This window comes from Pseudorca crassidens, chromosome 1, assembly GCF_039906515.1.
Source record: "Pseudorca crassidens isolate mPseCra1 chromosome 1, mPseCra1.hap1, whole genome shotgun sequence".
NCBI lineage: Eukaryota > Metazoa > Chordata > Mammalia > Artiodactyla > Delphinidae > Pseudorca > Pseudorca crassidens.
This window is the reverse complement of record NC_090296.1, coordinates 193,406,184-193,425,453: the sequence shown is the minus strand read 5'-3', so window position 1 is coordinate 193,425,453 and position 19,270 is coordinate 193,406,184. Positions and strand designations below refer to the sequence as shown.

The following is a 19,270-nucleotide window of genomic DNA, read 5'->3' as shown; positions in this document are numbered from 1 at the left end:
CGGGACAAGTGAGATGGACCTAGCGGGGCAGAGTCCAGGGCGATTCCTGAGCAGAAGGTGAACGCTCTCCATCTTGCTCCTGTGAGCGTCTGTGCCAGGAGAAGGTACAGAGGGGCCTGTAGGACTCCCTCCCTGAGGATGCCGCAGAACACACTGATAGAGGTTACATTTTCACTCCCCCTGAAGGGGCAAAAATATCATATTAAATGCCTAACCTTGTAAAGCATTCGGGTTGCAAAGTGGAAAATCCTAAAAATGTAGCAGTGATCAGTAGCCTTCAGTGAACCAACAAAATAGCTTTATGCTAAGGGTATTCCTATGCGCCTAGAAGAGTTAGAAAATCAGCCCTGATACTGGATTATCTGCCACAGGCCTCTGCCAACGAAAGCAGGGGATCCTATGTGGACTTGGAAGAGGGGAAGGGGAGATAGGGGAGAGTCTGGGGTAATCTACTCAGTTCAGCTCTGCAGCTCCGGCTGAGGGGACACGCAGGCATTTCATGGGCAGTTGAACTTGTGTGTTACGAGGGCAGAGGGAGTGCCTTGGAAAATCCAGCTCAAGTTTACAGTGTGCCCCCACATGGGGAGGCTGAGATTTCAATCTCTGCTGATAATAGGATCCAAACGCTGGTGCTAAAGGGGAATCAGCGGAAGGCTTGTAATTGCTTAAATCTCTCTCTCAAGTTCTTTTTTTCTCCGTCCCATCATAGATCTATGGAGGCCCTGATTTCCACTCTCCCAGGATAGCCCAGCTGTGTGTGCAAAGATCGTCTGAGAATCCCATGCAGGTCTCCAGCACTGGAAGTGAGCTGGCAATCCGATTCAAGACTGACTGGTCCATAAATGGGAGAGGCTTCAACATCTCATGGAGAGCGGTCCCTGGAGGTGGGTGAACCTACGAGCTGTCTCAAAATCCTTAAGCTGGGCCCTCGTTAAACTTCATGAAGTGTTTAGAGAGCGATGTGATGGCTACATCCTCCGTCACAGCTCTGTGACTTCTCTAATGGCACATATGCTTCCCTGAGAAGGAGAGTTTAACTTGCAAAGAGTCACCTCGTATGTGAAAACCAGCCCATGCAAGTGTGCACATCCATGCTGAAAGCAGGAGCAGGGTGGTTGGTCAGACTCGCTTTCTGTCCAAGGGACTTCTGCCTGTTCACCAGCCTCAATTTGGGCATCAACAAAGCGCTAAATTACTTTATGCCACACATGTGGATGCTTGGCAAATACCCAAACTGCAAATGTTAAATTTGTGAATCTCAAGCAATTATTACCTTTTGTCATATACTGACTTTCTGCCCAAGATCTTAGGCTGTCTAAATAAATTACCTGTTGCAGAGTTTTAAAAATAAAGTGTTAATGCACAAAATCTTTCAGCAGATGTTAATCTGTACAGCTACTAATAATAGCAACGTTTATTGAGCACTTACTGTGTGTCAGGCATTTTTCTAACTAGTCTACAAAGACTCTCTCATTTAATCCTCACAACCACCCTCTGAGGGAAGGTTATTTCTTGTCCTTATCTTACTGATGAAGAAATGGAAGCTTAGAGTAGTTAGTGGCCTGTCCAAAGTCACACAGCTAAAAAATGCCAAAGTGAAGACATGACTCCAGGCTGCCTTACGGCCCCACTTCTGTAGGCCAAAGGTGATATAGTAAGTATACTAGAGCTTTCCTAAAGTTAATGGTGCATGAATTTAATGAAAATTATATTTACATGGTGTTTAGATTACCTAAAAATGATTCTCAATTATCAGAAAATAATACTGAATTTTCCCATTATTAGTTTATATTATCATAAACCCAAGAAATGATGAGTCATAGAGTTAGACATTGATAGATATTTGATTACATCATAGGAATTAAAAAAACTGAATGACTGTACAATGTCCAGAATATTAAATTTTAAAAGACAGATGTTAAATAATTTATAGAAGCGTACACTACTGAATTATCAAAATTCTTAGAAGGAGATGTGTTATTCTTACAGTATGTTATATTTTTAGAGAACAATGAAGAGGCATTTCATGGCTTTGTGAAAATATGATTTTATTTGCATTATTTTTCAGTATTTTTAAAATAACCTTTGACATCAGTATTTGAAGTATTTGAAGCCTTTTCCTAGGCATACTTCTTCATTTTGTTGGGATGCCTGAATTAATGGCGAAAATTCGGTTCTTCAGGATGTTTAGCACAGACTACATAAAAATGGTGGTCAAACAAAATAGCATATCGTTCTGTGCTCCCGGGTAACGGTGTCAAGTTTTGTGCATGAGGGATTCCTCTCATTATTGAATTGGGTCTCCCATCTACAGGTTGTGGTGGCATTTTCCAAGCTCCCAGTGGAGAGATTCATTCTCCAAATTACCCCAGTCCTTATAGGAGCAACACTGAGTGTACGTGGGTCATTCAGGTGGAAAAACATCACCGTGTTCTCTTGAACTTCACTGACTTTGACCTTGAACCTCAGGACTCTTGTATTATGGTAAGTGACACAAATCTCAAGCATTGTCTCCAGTCAAACCTGGGTCAAAACACTGCCATAAGAGCATGTTTAGTGGATGTATTAGTCATGAATGTTTTGTGTGTCAAATCATGGGAAACTCAAGTATTAGCAACTTAAAATATAAGGACATTTATTTTTTTACCTAAATATAAACCAGGAGGTTTGTTTAGCAACTCAGTCTCTGCTCTACCATTCTTAGTGAATTGGCTTTTCATTTTGTGGTTGTTACCTCATGGTCCAAATATGGCTGCAGCAGTTCGGAACATCCTAAGTTCAGATCTGAAGAAGACGGGAGGGAATAGTGTTAGTTGTTTCTATTTTGTATTTTTTTAAAATCAAGAATGCAAAATTTTTACAGAAGCCCCCTTACAGATCATTGGCCAGAAGTGGTTGCAAAAGAGATTAGGAAAGTTTAGTGGATTATGATAATGGATTTATCATAACCACTTTAAATCAATTATTGTTAACTCTCTAGGGGTTCTCACAGGGTTCTACTTTTCTTGAGATCAGGATATCTTGATCTGCTACTTGAACAGATCAGTGTCTGATAGAACAGACTAGATGGGGAGACAAGGGGTGGAGGAAAAGGGATATGACTGTGAGTTGGTTCAATGACAAAAAGTTTCCATCACTACCAACAGCTTTAATACATTTTCACCTGAAACTAATGCTATATGTTTAATGTAAGAGTGAATGAGGTTGTATTGCAAAATTTTCTTTTTGTCTTTAATTTTTTTGGTTGCTTGATTTTTTTTTTAACACAAGGTTTTCCATCTTTCATTTGTATTTAGAGATATTTCATTGAAATATAAACCAGATCCTCTTGGCTAATGGATCTTTCTCTTTTAGTTTCCTGACCGTTTCTTATACAAATTCCAACTGGCTAGCTTTCAAACTTAACTCAGGAAAATTCAAAAGTTGTTTCATAATTTTCAAAGTAGTCCAGGCTAACAGTATGATTTCAAGTATTGTTTTACAAGATTAAATCATTAATCTACTTAAAAGTTCAGTTGATTTATGGTTCTGTATTAACCTTTTAACATGAGTCTTCGGAGTCTAAATTGGCAGAGCAATATGTCCTACACCAAACTTAAGTTGTGGGGCATCCACTTTCCATGACGGTAACTCTCCTGACAAAGACGATTTTAAAACTTCGGATGATATTTTACAACACTTTCCTAAATGCAACAAGGAACTCACAAGGTAGTGTGAAATTTCTGAGTTAATATCCAAGAGAGATGTGAGCTTGGTACTTGGAATTGCTTTTGCCCGTGGGGCATTTGCCGATCCAGAAGGAGTGGCGCTTCTCAGAGCCTTTCAGGGCAAAGAGGAGCAAAGTTTGAGTCCAGGACCTGAGTAGGGTGTGGGTCCTGGTAAACTCTCCTGAATCCTAGGTAAAGTGAAAGTAGCAGCTTTCAGGAAGACCGCATCCAAGCGTCGATTCATCTGAGTGGCCTCCCTAAATCTCCAGCCATGGAATAATGAGAGGAACCTTGCCTTGCTAATGCATCTAGGCCTTGGACATCTGGCCAAAGCAATTTAAACTCTTCTTCAAAGGGAGATGAAATCATCCCAGATCTCACTTCTACCAATAATTTTCATATGCAACAGCAAGCACACTATGAAAGATATTTATATATAGGAGGAGAAGTGCAACATAAATGAGCTATAGCATGAATAACAGACAATGGAAATAAACACTGATAGGCACGGGTTAGTAAACAACTATGGTTACTAAGCTTATGGAGATAAAAGTCAAAATTAAAACTTTCAGCAAGGACTGCAAATCATAAAAAGTGACATTGCAAATATATATTTTTTTAAAGCTGAAAAATTTAAAGTGGATAAACACAGAAGCTGAAATTAATATCTCAGTGGAAGGATTTGGGGTGTTTTGCTTGTTTGTTTTTTGTATATTAGGCAAATTAGACAGAGATGAGAGAACAAATGAATTGGAAGATATCAGAAGAATCTATCCAGAAAAAAATAAAACAAAACAAAACAAAAGGATGAAAAATACAGAAGGGAGATTAAGACAAATATAGGACACGTATAAAAGATGTAACATACATGTATAAATGGAGCAGGAACAATATTCGAAGAGCTGATGACTAAGACTTTTCCCAAACTGATGAGAGACATCAGTTTACAAACACAAGAATCCCAAGGGACCCTGTATACAGCCAAGCAAGGTAAATGGAAAGACATACTTATCTGAAAAAACTTAAAGATTTTAATCTTTATCTAAAAGATAAAGAAAAAAATGTTACAGTCATCCAGGAGAGTAGGTGAGCGGGTGAACAAATTATCTTTTAGGAAGTGGCAGGCTGAATGCTGACTTTTCAACAGTGAAAACTGGAAGGAGAAAAGACAAGAGTTGGTATCTTAAATTTGAAGGAAGAAAATAACTATCAGTCATGAACTCTGTACTCTCCTAAAATAACCTTTAAACATGAAGGTGAAATAAAGCATTGAAGCAGTAGAGGTAACTTCAAGAGGAGGTCGAATGGGCCAGAGACAGCTTGTCTGCCTTACAGTTTTGCCTCTGGTGGGCAATTCTCCATCACTTTCTCCCAGTCTGTATGGTTCCAGGTATAGTTTCTTCTCTTTGGTAAAGTCCCTAATCCATAAGATTCAACATGCAAAGGTGTGTGAACCAAACAAAGCCTAGGTCAAAGCCACACCCAGCATGGCTGCATTATTTCCCTCCTGTGGTCATGAGTAGGATTTTCCACCTGCATGAGATGTAAATACACAGACTGGGTTTTCTAGTAACCAGTGCCATATCTCAGCACACAGCTGGGCTTGACTTCACAAACTGTAGCCAGAGGAAACAGACAGGAGGAAGTAAAACCTCAAATATAATCTGGTCATTAGGCATGGAGATAAGAAAATAAACCCACATACAGGTGCCGGGAGGAGCCCAGTCTGGCAGATATGGTAAAATACAAAATGTAACAGTCCAAACAAGTTGCCAGGATCAGGGGATCCTGTGTGACGTAGTCGGGGTAACCCCGCCTGCGGGGAGATGCGAGTATCAGAAGCAGATGCTGCCAGGCCCTTGAGCAACACATGGATTCAAAAAGCGAACTGCACCAGCAGTGTGGGTCACCACAGTGCCGTGGTTAAGAAATCCACTCTGTGGTCGGGTGGCCCTGGGGCCGAGCCTGAATTCTGCCATTTGCTGGTTGAGTCGACTGGGAGAAAGCGAATCTTTCAGCTTTGGTTTCCTTAATTGTGAAATGGGGACAGTAAGAGTATCTGTGTCAGATTTGTTGTTGGGTTACTGGAGGTCATGTCGGTGACGTGCTTGTCACATAGGAAGCCCCCCATTCGTACCAGCCCCTAGTCACAATGACACTGACGGTGAGCGTCCCCAGAGAGGCCTGTTCCAGGGGCAGTGGTGGAGGAGGTGCTGTGGAATACGAGGACGAACAACCAGCTTAGGGTGCTGGGCCTCCGGCTCTTCAGTAAAAGAAGACCCTGTTTATGAACCTTTCTGCTAGCACAGCGCCAAGCACTTCGTGGACCCAGGACTCAATAAACTGCAATAATGATCACGAGGAAACAGGAGTGATTCCTTTGGGCCTGGAAGCCAGAGCAGGTTTCACACCAAAGATGACATTTACGTGGCAGAATTTCACTAGTAGACATGTGGCACAGAAGCCAGGGGAGGAAGCTCTGGGGAGAGAACAGGGTAGATTGTGTACAGAAGCGCGAGCGTGCGCAGACATTTGGGCTGTAGCTCTGTGCTGGGGAGCGTGTGGAGACCCAGGGTCTATAGAAAACATCTGAACTGGACAAACTCTTGTGCTCTGTGAAGAATTTGAAATTATCCTATAGCCAGTTGGGGAGTTGATGAACGTTTTCTGTAATGTACTCAAAACTGTGTTTTATGATAATAACAGCAGCCCTGTGAGGCTAGGTTCGTCGGAGAAAGAGAAGGATGGTATAAAGGCTGATTGGAGAGCTATGGAAAAACCCTGGGCAGTGGCCTTCGGAGTGGAGAGAAAGGATGTACCGGCAAGCTCATGTTGGTGTAGCCACCGAAACCTAGGGGCTAATTACACCGTGGAGGGTCAGGGGGAGGGGTGATAGAGATGCAGGGGTTAAGATGATTTGCTTGAAGAATGGGTAAATAATAATGCCATTGACGAAGAGAGTACTAAAGGGACAGAGTACTCAGATTGACTTGGAAACTTGAGTTTGAAGGTCTACACTGCGTCCCTTATAGAGTTCAACAAACGGGTTCAGTGCTCAGGATGGGGTCTGAGCTGGACAAATCCACTTGAGGATAATTTCTGTATACTTGGTTGGTAGTTAAAACCACAGAAGTAGTTGGAATCCTATATATGAGTATTTTGTAAAGAGAAAAGGGCCAAGTAAACTCTTGGCCCTAAATCACCATTTAGGCGGAAGATGGAGAAACAAAGGACAAGGAGACTGCAGGGTACTCAAGGAGATGGGTGGAGAAGCAGAAGAGAATGGTAGCATAGAAACCAACAGAGAAGTCAGTTTTAAGAGTGGGTGGGCAAAGGTGTCAAATCCAGCAGATGAAGCTGAAATGAAGCCACCAGATTCAGTCTTTGATGACCTTGTAAGAAGCAGGACTGGTGTGGGTAGTACTGGAAGACTCCAGATCACGATGGGTTAGGACATACAGGAGCTTCTCAGCTTTTCCCCAGAATTATGAAAGTGGATGGTATAGAGGGATAAAGGGCCATAACCTGTGATAAGTCAAGATCGAAGGGAAGTTGTTATTATTATTTGTTTTAGTGGTGAAGAAGCTTAAGCATGCCAGGAGAGCAGGGTGCTGGTGACAGAAGAGCAGCTGAGTGTAAGAGATCAATGGAGTAAATGATGAAGCCATGTTATCAGGGCAGAGACCTGAGGAAGGGCCAGATTGGTTTTATAAATTTCATATTTTCAGAATGAGAAATTTGAACCCATGGCCAACCATAAGTTTCCTTTTCTGATTTGCAAATGTCTTTATATTGAAAGTTGCATAAGTCATATACAAGCTAAGTCGTTTTTGTTTGTACAATTTGTAACTCACCTTTACTAAAAGATAAAGAAATGTGAAAAAGGACTGTTCGCATAAGTTGGGGTGGAGATCTGCTGTGTACGGTTGCCAAGTGGACCCAGTCATGGGGATGGAGGTCTGCAGAGGTTTAGAAACAGGCAGGCAATGCACTGGCGAGGCTGGGAGCTTGGCTCCAATTTAGAGTTCGCTGTCCAGGGGTTCATGAAGGCAGGCGTTGAGGCACCAGCCATCTATCTTTATAGCTGGATGGACACTGGATGCGAAATGCCCCCGAAAATCTAGTATCTTACATAAGATCTCTGCAGTTTAAGTTCATACAAAGCCAGTCATTCATTTTGGAGACATTCAAGTTAATTTCTTGGTCCTGCTACTTAGACAGAGTCAGTAGCAAAGAGAAAAACATTCAGCTGCCAATGCTGCTGCCAGGTAATGTTTGTGTTCATGGGATTTTTAATAGAGCTCAAGTGTATTATTCAATACCAAGGTAAATTGTGCTTGGATAGGACCAGCCATCAGGGTTTTAAACCTCCTCTATCAGTTTAGATTGCAGAGTCCCATTAGAGACCCAGCCATCTCTCAGAATTATTTGTAAGGAGTAGGACAGGATGCAGGGAATAGTGTTAGGAAGATATGTGTGCATATGCCAGAGAAAGCCATCCCAGCCTTCAGTGGAGAACTGCAGACGGCTCATTGGGGAGTGGGTTGAGTGGACTTTACTCCCTGGCATGATTATTGATATTCGATCTCAGTATTTTGAGCCACATGAGAACTTAGATAACATCGCAGAAGCATGTTTTCTAGAATTTCATGCTGCTGTAATAAAAAAAGAGAGAAACTAGATTTTTCTGACTGCTTTTGAAGTGGTGATGGCATCATCTGGAACTCATCAGAAAGCTCAATTTACACTCAGGTTTCAACTAATTTGGTAATACGTGTGCACTTTTTGCTCAGTCCCTGTGAGTGGCTAGCGTCGTTAACCTCTGGCTCTCCTGAAGGACACACTGTGACTGCTGCTTGCTACGGCAGCAGCGGGACCCACGGGCTGCACAGAACTTGTATGGTCAGCATGAAAACGGCTCCATTAGGTTTCATTTCACGAAGGCCTAGTATTAAAGTGACCTCCAACTGACAGCCTAATTGCTTAATTACAGGCTCTTTCCTGAGCCTTAAATTCACATAGCTCTGCGAGCTCTTATTGATCTAGAAATGCGGGTTGTAGCCCAGTGTGAGAGGGGAAGAGAGAAATCAGATCAGCGGCACGACTGGCCCCCAGAGACCCCGGGCCTCTGATTTCCACATCCTCTTTGCTCAGCACAATGGAATGTCTGCCTGGTGAGAATCAGTGAGAAACAAATAAAAGGAAGCAGACCACAGTCCTGGTCCAGCCTCTCATCTGGAGAAAGTATCCACTAGGGCTACAGGCCCTGCTACAAAAAAACAGGCACATCGTGAGTCACGGTCTTCTTTCTGAAGCTCTTCGTGCTGCTCTAGGAGAAGGAAAGCAAAGTGTTGGATTTGAACGGAAGAAAACCAGATTCCCCCCACGCCAGAGCTGCAGTGCCCGTTGTTCACACTATCTGTCAGCAAGGCACAGGGTGGGACAGGGCAAACGTAAAACACAGTATCCGTATTTCGTTTTATTTTTTTAAGACACTACCTATGATGTGTTTCCTTTTAAAACATTGATCATTTCCAAACCTGAGCAAATAGACCCAGGAATAATAGAAGTCAGTACTTCAAAGAAACAATTCTTAAACAGTTCTTCTTTAAATATGTACTGTTTTACAAATAGATCCATGACAGAAACCAGTCTCTTTCCCTCTCTTTCTCTCTCCCTCTCATATCTTCCCTTTTTCCTTTACTTCTCACCACAGAAAGTTTACCTTCCGTTTGATACTTGAGGAAGATCTCCGGTAATCTCTTCTAAATGTTTTATTTTGTGGCTTGCTTTTGGTAACCCCTAGCCATTTGGCCTTCCGGTGCCAAGTTAGTTACCAAAAGCCACGCTGATACTTTCCATCCCCAGAGCAAAGAATCATTGAATTGGAGCCGCTGTCCGTAATCTGCGGACACAAGCTTTGTTTCTGTTTCAGCTCAGAATCTCCTTAAATGTATGTTTATTCATGAAAATAAAATGAACTTCTTGGATTTCTTTTCATACCAACGTTTCCAGTAATTTTTGGGTCCCTGCTTGCAACAACTGCAAATTATGAGAGTTTCTTGTCTCCTGTAAAATTTGGAACTGGAGTGCCACCCTGTAGAACAAAGAAACAGGAGTGACGAGAGTCCCGACACGAGATGTGTGCTGTGAACTGGGGATTTAATTTCAGAGGCCCGTTGCTGGAAAATATCACTGACGGAGGAAACCGATGCGTCCTCCACCCTCCGCCCTCCACCCCCAAGAAAAGCTGCTCTAATGAGCAGTACTTCCCGTTCCTTCCTTACCTAAATTTATGACTTTAACAGCTTGGATAATTTCCTGGTGGGGTGCGCTCCCTGTCACTTAGTATTTCCTCCGCCTGCAATTACCGTTCCAACACGGGGGCTCCATTAGCAGCTATGCTGCCCTCCTCCCGTTTGCCACACGTGAATGCATTTCACGGACTCTCATGCTCCAGACGGACTTGGCAGCCTGACGTGAATGATGTCTTCTCTGCCCTGAGATCTTATCCACCACATGTCTTGACCCCGATACACTTCAAGGCAATCCAAGCAGTAGACACGTGTTGCGAGAATGAATTAAAAATGAAGTAAAGGGGAAAGACCAGGTTGAAAGCCAATAAGGCCAGGGGCGAGGTGAGCAAAGACGCCATGCTGGTCTAATGAGACTGTGGTTAGACCAGGAAAGGACAAGGAGTGGACGTATATCTGGATCCAAGACTAGAGCCGAGTTAGGAATCGGGGAGTTGGGTGTTAGGTTTAGTGATTGGTCCTGGGCACTGTGCCCGCTTTGTTCCAGCCGGCTCAGTTAGCACGCTGGGAATCCCGTGCGTGTACAGTGGGGTGGAATGCATGACAGGTGCCAGCCACTCCAAAATCCACAAGGGCCCCAAATAAGACTTTCTGAAAGGCCACTGAGGATGCTTGCTTGCAAGTCTGAAGAAGAGAGAGGTGACTTCCACTCTGTTTCCCCGGATTTTCTTTCCAGATGACGACGGACATGTCACTAGCTTCCTGGAATCATGATCTCCCAGTATTCTATTGTCAGTGAAGAAAACTTGATTTTATCTTTTTGGTTGTTTTAATGATAATTGATCAGAGGCCAGACGGATGGGGTTCACATGCTGGCTCCACACTACCCAGTGTGTGACTGTGAACAGTGACTTATGTCTTCTGTGCCTCAATTCTACCAGCTGCAAAAAGGAATTGTAAGAAAGATGGAACTTTTTTAAAGACCTAAATGTAAGGCCAGACACTATCAAACTCTTAGAGGAAAACATAGGCAGAACACTCTATGACATCAATCACAGCAAGATCCTTTCTGACCCACCTCCTAGAGAAATGGAAATAAAACCAAAAATAAACACCTAATGAAACTTCAAAGCTTTTGCACAGCAAAGGAAACCCTAAACGAGATGAAAAGACAACCCTCAGAATGGGAGAAAATATTTGCAAATGAAACAACTGACAAAGGATTAATCTCCAAAATTTATAAGCAGCTCATGCAGCTCAATAACAAAAAAACAAACAACCCAATCCAAAAATGGGCAGAAAACCTAAATAGACATTTCTCCAAAGAAGATATACAGGTGGCCAACAAACACATGAAAGGATGCTCAACATCACTAATCATTAGAGAAATGTAAATCAAAAGCACAGTGAGGTGTCACCTCACACCAGTCGGAATGGCCATCATCAAAAAATCTACAAAGAATAAATGCTGGAGAGGGTGTGGAGAAAAGGGAACCCTCTTGCACTGTTGGTGGGAATGGAAATTGATAACAGCCACTATGGAGAACAGTATGGAGGTTCCTTAGAAAACTCAAAATAGAACTACCATACAACCCAGCAATCCCACTACTGGGCATATACCCTGAGAAAACTGTAATTCAAAAAGACACATGTACCACAATGTTCATTGCAGCTCTATTTACAATAGCCAGGACATGGAAGCAACCTAAGTGTCCATCGACAGATGAATGGATAAAGAAGATGTGGCACATATATACAATGGAATATTACTCAGCCATAAAAGGAAACGAAATTGAGTTATTTGTAGTGAGGTGGATGGACCTAGAGTCTGTCATACAGAGTGAAGTAAGTCAGAAAGAGAAAAACAAATACCATATGCTAACACATATATATGGAATCTTAAAAGAAAATGGTTCTGAAGAACCTAGGGGCAGGACAGGAATAAAGATGCAGACCTACTAGAGAATGGACTTGAGGACACGGGGAGGGGGAAGGGTAAACTGGGACGAAGTGAGAGAGTGGCATGGACATATATATACACTACCAAACGTAAAATAGATAGCTAGTGGGAAGCAGCCGCATAGCACAGGGGTTCAGCTCGGTACTTTGTGACCACCTAGAGGGGTGGGATAGGGAGGGTGGGAGGGAGACGCAAGAGGGAAGGGATATGGGGATATATGTATATGTATAGCTGATTCACTTTGTTATACGGCAGAAACTAACACACCATTGTAAAGCAATTATACTTCAATAAAGATGTTAAAAAAAAAAGAAAGAAAGGTGGAATTTTAAAAAATATGCTTAAAGCATTAATCACAGTGTCTGGTACAGATAAGTGTTAGCTGCTGCTCCTGGTGTTTCTATTACTACTATTACTGTTTCTATTACTACTATACTATGTTAAAGGTCTAAACTTATCTTTTTGAAAATTGTGAACCTTAGGTACACAGACCTGGATCCATAATCCTTAGTTCATTGCTATCATGATTAGTTTGTGAACAGGCTTATTTTATCTTAAAGTATTTTTTTTAATCTTAAATAATATATTATAAAAATTTTCACACACTCTTCGCTATATCATCTCATTAAATTCTTTTCACTTCAGAAGTGGCTTATTTTGATACCTTCTAGAAGATTCACAAGTGAGTTAAGAAGGAAAAAAGTGATAGTGCAGAAAATGAAAAGAAAAGCAAGTTCATATACGTTTATAATTTGTTTGCATGGAAAGCTTAGCTCTGAAGTTAAGGTGAAGCATTGGCATACTTTGGGGAATGTAAAACATGCTGTGTGTTTTGTTTTTGAATTGAAATGCTTTCTTCTTACTCCAGTTTATACTCATTTTAACCCACACATATAGTTGGTTTATTTTCTCCCTGAGCAAGATGAAACTTAGTAAAAGAAGAAGACAGTAGGAATATTTTCCCACCTCCTACTCTCCAACGATCTGAGGGAATATATTCCAGTTTCTAGAAATGAAAATACAAACATTACTGAGGAAGCTAATATCCGTTTTCCCCCTTCATCATGTGCTTTGGCCTGTGAGTGATGAGTGTTTCAGCGAGGGGACCATGAGTCACTCCATCACCAGGGCTTTGACCCTGGGGGAGGGGCTACTCGCCGCACCCCTATCAGCCACTCTTCTTGGTTCTGAGCAAGGCATCCGTGATGGCTCGTCTTTATTCAGTACAGTTTTAAAATGGATCGGGACACTCCGCCTTCCTTTTGTCTTGGATTGTACATTTTAGAAAGCTCCTTGCTCAGGGGTAGTTGTTTGGAGACTGAATTAAAGGGGGACACAAATTCAGGCAGGGGAAGTTTTAGGCTCCTTTGGTGACCTAGGCAAGACAGCATGAAGTCCCACAGCAAGACACTGCCGGGCAGGTGGAGGCAAGGGGTGCAAGAGACACGTCGGAGGAAGAGTTAACAGAACATAAGGATCCATTCCACTGGGGGATCAGGGAGGGATCTAAAAAGGCTTGGCAATTGGGTACATACTCTGGCATTTACTGAGGCAAGAAATGAAGCTGGGGCTCCCCTGGTGGCGCAGTGGTTGAGAGTCCGCCTGCCGATGCAGGGGACACGGGTTCGTGCCCCGGTCCGGGAAGATCCCACATGTCGCGGAGCGGTTGGGCCCGTGAGCCATGGCCTCTGAGCCTGCGGGTCCGGAGCCTGTGCTCCACAATGGGAGAGGCCACAACAGTGAGAGGCCCGAGTACCAGAAAAAAAAAAAAAAAAGAAAGAAATGAAGGTGCAGGAGGAATTAGGGGGAGGGGGCGATGATTTCAGTTTGAGACGTTGACTTCCAAGGTTGATGGAACATACCAGCAATGGTGTCTGGAATGCAGTCAGATAGCTGAGCCTGGAGCCTGGAGAGAGGGCTGGACTACGGTTGTACGTAGTAGCCAACTAGCACGTGTCTTGGAAATCTTAAAACAGAAGCCATATCCTTGATACATTCCGTCAGGCAGCAGAAGGCTAGATTAAATGGCGTGAATAGCCACCTGGCTTAGATACTGCAGTACAGTTATATGAGTAGCATATTTTCCTGTCTCTGTATGGGGTCATTTACATGTCCGTCTGGCTAAACACTTGAGCACTTTAAATATATATGTTATTTTACATTTTTATATGCTCCTCATACTAAGTTTCTAAAATACAGAAAAGAAAAATAAGAAATTGATGGCATCCATAATATTGCAATACAAACTATTAACATCTTGGCTCATTTCCTACAGAAACACACACATGCACACTTACACACACAGACACGAAGAGAGTTAACATAAAACTGCGTATAGTTTTGTATCCTGCCTTTTTTCACTTAGCTTATTTAATATGCTTCTTCTTAAGAAGAGTTTCTTTGGCCATATAATCAGTTACATGGACACCGTAGAATTGAGTTAAGCACTAGCTTATCATTGATCACTTAGGTTACTTCTATTCTTTTCTTATTATAATAATGCTCTGAAGAGCATATTTATATGTAAATCTTAGTCTACATTTCCCATTATTTCCTTTATATAGATTCTCTTTTTCTAATTGAAAACTCTATTATGAAATATTTTAAATCTACAGAAAAGTATCAGCTACACAACGCATGTAAAGTATAGCATGAACAAAAACATCCTCCTTGCTAAATCTCAATATTTGGCCGTATTTGCTTCAAGTTCTTTGTTTTGTTTTTTTTCCCCCAAAAGAAATGCATTCCTTTTGAGGCCCCATGTGTAGCCCACACTGTTCCATTCCCAGCCCCTGGCCCAGAGGAAACCAATTTATGAGAAATTGTGTTTACAATTCCCATGGCTATTTTGGTACTTTTTCATGGTATGTGTGCATCTGTATACAGTATGTAATGTTATTTTGCGTGTTTTACAAATATGTGTTATGTTGTATTATGTACATCAAGTAAATGTATTATGTTCAAGTAAATAAATTATTATGTACAATTTATTTATCTGATGAACATAATACAACATAACACATATTCTTCCATCCACTCTTTTCATCCAACAATCTGTTTTGAACGTTTTTCTGCACTGTGGTGCATTCAGATCTAATGCATTCTTTTTGCCACCATACAAGATTCCACTCTATCAACATCCCATGAGTCACGTACCCACGTACTGTTAGTGCACATTTCAGTTGCTTCTGATGTTGTACTATGGCAACCCTCAGCAAGGAACATTCTTGTCCACATTTCTGAATGCAGTCATGCAAGAGTTTGTCTCGGGTAGACGCCCGGAAGTGAAAGAGCTAACTTTTACATTTCCTGTGTTGCCAAATTCCACTAAAAATGTGTGCGTGAGCATTCCTATCATGAAACAGGAGAAACTTACCTTCATATTATCTACCCTCGTTTTTAAGACGATGAAACTCATAACCAGAAGCTTCCGAAGTGCAGGAACAAACAAGTATCCCAGATGGACCCAGGACTGGAGTCTAGGTGTTCTGACTCTCAGAGTGCTTCCAGGTGTTCTGATCACGAGATCCCTGTGCTTCCCAGGTGTTCTGAACCTAAGGTCACTGTGCTCTCCTCTGGGCCTTAGTCGGTCAGATGGAACATGTCAGATGGGCCGAATCCCGTATGTAGCCTGTCAGTGAAGGCTGAGCACTGAGAGGCCATGAACAGGGTGGTTTGAGACGAGTGTGAGTGTTGACATCCACTTAGGCTCCACTTTTTGGACATTTTTGAAGCTGTGTTGTGAAGCCAGGTTTGGTGTTGTAGGGAAAATGATTGGAGAGGAGCACAGAGATTTTTAAGGAAATCACTGTTCTTCCTGAACTAGACCGGATACTTTGTCATCCCCAACTCAACCTGCTGCATTAACGATCTTATGAATTCTTGAACAAGCTGTGATAGCTTTACTTTCCAAAGAACTAAGGAAGAAACAAGGAAAGAAAACAAGGGCGTTCGCCATCAGGGTAACACATTCGCTGAATGCGCATCTCACGCCAGGCAGGTCACCGTCACCACGGCAGCTCCTCGGGGAGGGCCAGCGGTTCCAAGGACAGTGGAGATGCCGCTCTCTCTCCATTTCTTCCCTTTGTGTACACAACTCAGCCCACCCCCCGGCTGCCCCGTCACTACAGCCAGTCACCCCTTAGACCTCAAGTAATTTCCAAGTCACTAAGTTCCATGAATGACTTTTGGTCCCTTCAGTGGAAGGTGACACAGGGGGTCGCTCCAGGTGAGGGAAAGGAGACTCAGAGGCCTGGGAAACCCATCGTCCCATAATATTTCCAGGGACTCTTGTGTGGAGAAGTGAGGCGGGGGGGAGTGGTCACCCAGATGTCCGTTTCTTGTCACTGTTTACATTTCAACGCCTCTGTCTCTTGCTTCTTATGGCCGTTCCCTTTCTCTCTACCCCTTTTTAAGAAAAAGTTAGGATTTAGACCTCTCTGCTTTATTTCTCCAAAATACTACACACGTGAGGCTCTATTATATGGTAGACTGCCTAAATATTGCAGGTGAGCTAAAATGTGATATTAGACATCCTTGCCCTAAAAACTCCAGTGTGCATTCCTTGCTCAGTGCCTCATTTCACACCCCCTGGATTGGTTATTTGTTGCTGCCTACAAACGTATCCCCAAACGTAATAGCTCAAAACAACAATAATTCTAGTTTCTGTGGGTCAGGAACCCTGGTGTGACTTAACCACGTGGCCGTTGGCAGGATTCGGTTCTTTGCAGGCTGTGGCTAGAGGCCTCCCTCAGCCCCTCGCCACGCGGCCTCTCTGCAGAGCATCTCACAGCACAGCAGCTGCTTCCTCAGGGCGAGCAGTACAGGGCGCAGGGGACAGTGCCAACAAGAGAGGCTGCCAGCAAGATGCAAGGGTCCATCTGTCCCAACCGAGCCATGGCAGTGACACCCCTCACTCTGACCTTGTCCTGTTTATCAGAAGCAGGTCGTTAGGTCCATGCCACCCTCCGGGGAAGAGGCTGCACAGGGCATGAAGCACTGGGGGCCAGGTCAGAAGTTGCCACGCTGTGCTCACCCCACCACCCCAGCTGGACAGTTTTCATGGATTATGTCTCCAACTCAGGCTCCCGTCGTGCCGGATGAACCCCCACCTTTGGACCTCTTTTTGTCTTTGCCTCCGTAGCTTTCCCATTCCCTCCCTACGATGTTTTATCCATTTCTTAAACAGCAATTTAGTGATCTCTTCATCCCACTTTAATAGCAGAGGCTAATATCTATTAAGTACTTACTGTGTGCCAGAAACGACCCGACGTACCTTTATGCCTTTTAACTTATTTAATTCTGACGAACAGTATGAACGATATTCTCATGTCAGTCCAGTTTTACAGATTAGGCAGCTGAAGGACAGAGAGGAGAGAGACCCGTCCACAGTAAGTCACGTAGCATCTCTCCCCTGGCAGTCGTTCTCTGAGAGCCTGCGAGGGTGTTTTGCTAAATAAACACCTTCTGTTTTTTTCTCTTTGAAAGGAATTCTGCCACCTGCTTTTAAAGAATACATGTTGTTATATAATACATATTTCCATCCTCAGTAAGTATATGGAAAGGCGAAAGGTTCCCTTTGCTTGGCTCCTTTATTTTCTCAAATTGCCGGTCCCTGGACTCTGACCACTGGCCTCTCTAAACATCATCCGGAAGGGGTGCTGGTCTCTCGTTTGAATGGTTTGCCTCCCCGTCACTTGGTGCTGCAGTTGACACGTGTCAGCTTTGAAAAGGGGTTGATATTTACTCAGATCTCCTTAACATTATAAAGCATCAAGTATTAAAGTTCATAAATGTTTGGCTCAGTTCTACCCTCTGGCTACAGCTCAGGGTATATAGAGGGTCCCCGGTGGTACCGTAATGTCATGTGTCCTGGATACTCTGGGCCTTGGGGGTCGGTCCGGTGTCCTGCACCCACCTTCCGCCATCCTCCTCCTCTCGTGGTCCTGGTGAGGGGCTGGCACAGCCCGTGAGAGGGCACCTGGCTGCTGCGTGTGTGGCCTGGCCCCTGACCTTGATCGGAGCCTCCTCCACTGCCCTCTGGGTCCGGAAGGCAGCTCCACTTGACCTCTTTCCCACGGTGAATAACCTCTTCCCCGCCGTCGTGCCTGCTGTGCGTTTGTGCTGCCCAGTCCACGAGACAAGAAGCAGCTTTCTTTCTTAACTCTGGGTTTTCCTCAACCTTAGTCTGTTGTTCTCAGGGGTCATATGCTCTTTATACACGATATTTACTTACTCATTTGTACATCAGACATTTATTGTCTGTTATGTGCCTGGTTCTGTTCTTTTAAAAAGTCTCCTATTTTTGTATGATAGAGGTAAGTTCAGGTATTTTTAACGTATGTGCTGGTATCTGGAAATCTGACAGACTCTGAATACTTTGTAAAGACACTGATTAACTTTAGCAAAGAAATTAGATTACTGCTTAACTCCATCTGCCTGTCTTTAGAGCCCCTGTAGTTGGAACTCCCACGGATGGTGGCTGCTTTTTCTTTTGTGGATTCAACTTCAACATTTTATTTTACTGGAGTTATCTAGAAATGAGTCGCAATGTGCAGTTGTTTGTTTGTTTGTTTGTTTTGTATATTTTTCTCTTTTTACCACCTAAGCAACAGATCAGAAAATCAATTCCCAGGCCCAGGAAACTCTTGGCAGTAGACTTACATGAGGCTTATATATCTATAAGCTATGTGAATATGTTATGTGTATAGCCAGTAATAATATAATTTGCTAGCTCTGCCTTAGGAACTAAATGGAAGTAAAGGAAATGCATACTGATAATTTTTATGACTTTAGAATTTAAAAAAATAGCAACAAGATTTCTCCTATTTTCTTCCCTGCAGTTTTTTCCTTATAATTTTTTTTTGCAAATTTTACATCAAGTTTATTTTCTTCCAGGTTTATTGAGATATAATTAACACACAGCACTGTGTAAGGTGAGGTGTACAGCATAATGATGTGACCTACGTACAGCGTGAAGTGATGACCCCAGTAAGTTTAGTGAACACCCATCATCCGATATAGACACAAAAGAGAAGAAATAGGGAAAGTATTTGTCCTTGTGCTGAGAGCTCTTGGGATTGACAACTTTCTTAACAACTTTCCTGTATAACATACAGCAGTGTTGATTCTGTTTATCATGTTGTACGTCACATCCCTGGTTCTTAGTCATCTCGTAACAGGAGGTTTGTACGTTTTGACCCCCTTCCTCACCATGCAAAAATACCACATTATTACTGACTGTGTTCCTCACACTGTATGTTTCACCCCCATGACTCATTTATCTTGTAACTGGCAGTCTGTCCCTCTTAATCTCCTTCACCTATTTCTCTCCTCCCCTTACCCACTCC

General features: G+C 42.9%; 1 protein-coding gene across 3 annotated transcripts in view; it reads left to right on the top strand.

Moving 5' to 3' along the window:
- Nucleotides 1-19,270, top strand: part of CUBN (cubilin) — a 281,633-nt gene that overhangs the window by 132,535 nt on the left and 129,828 nt on the right. For all 3 annotated transcript variants that reach the window (XR_010934358.1, XM_067704299.1, XM_067704308.1), the window contains 2 exons: nucleotides 710-884; nucleotides 2,315-2,484. Coding sequence is in view for 2 of the 3 variants with exons in the window: in XM_067704299.1 (XP_067560400.1) it covers nucleotides 710-884; nucleotides 2,315-2,484 (345 nt within the window). In the remaining variant the exon portion in view is untranslated. The remainder of the gene's footprint in view (nucleotides 1-709; nucleotides 885-2,314; nucleotides 2,485-19,270) is intronic.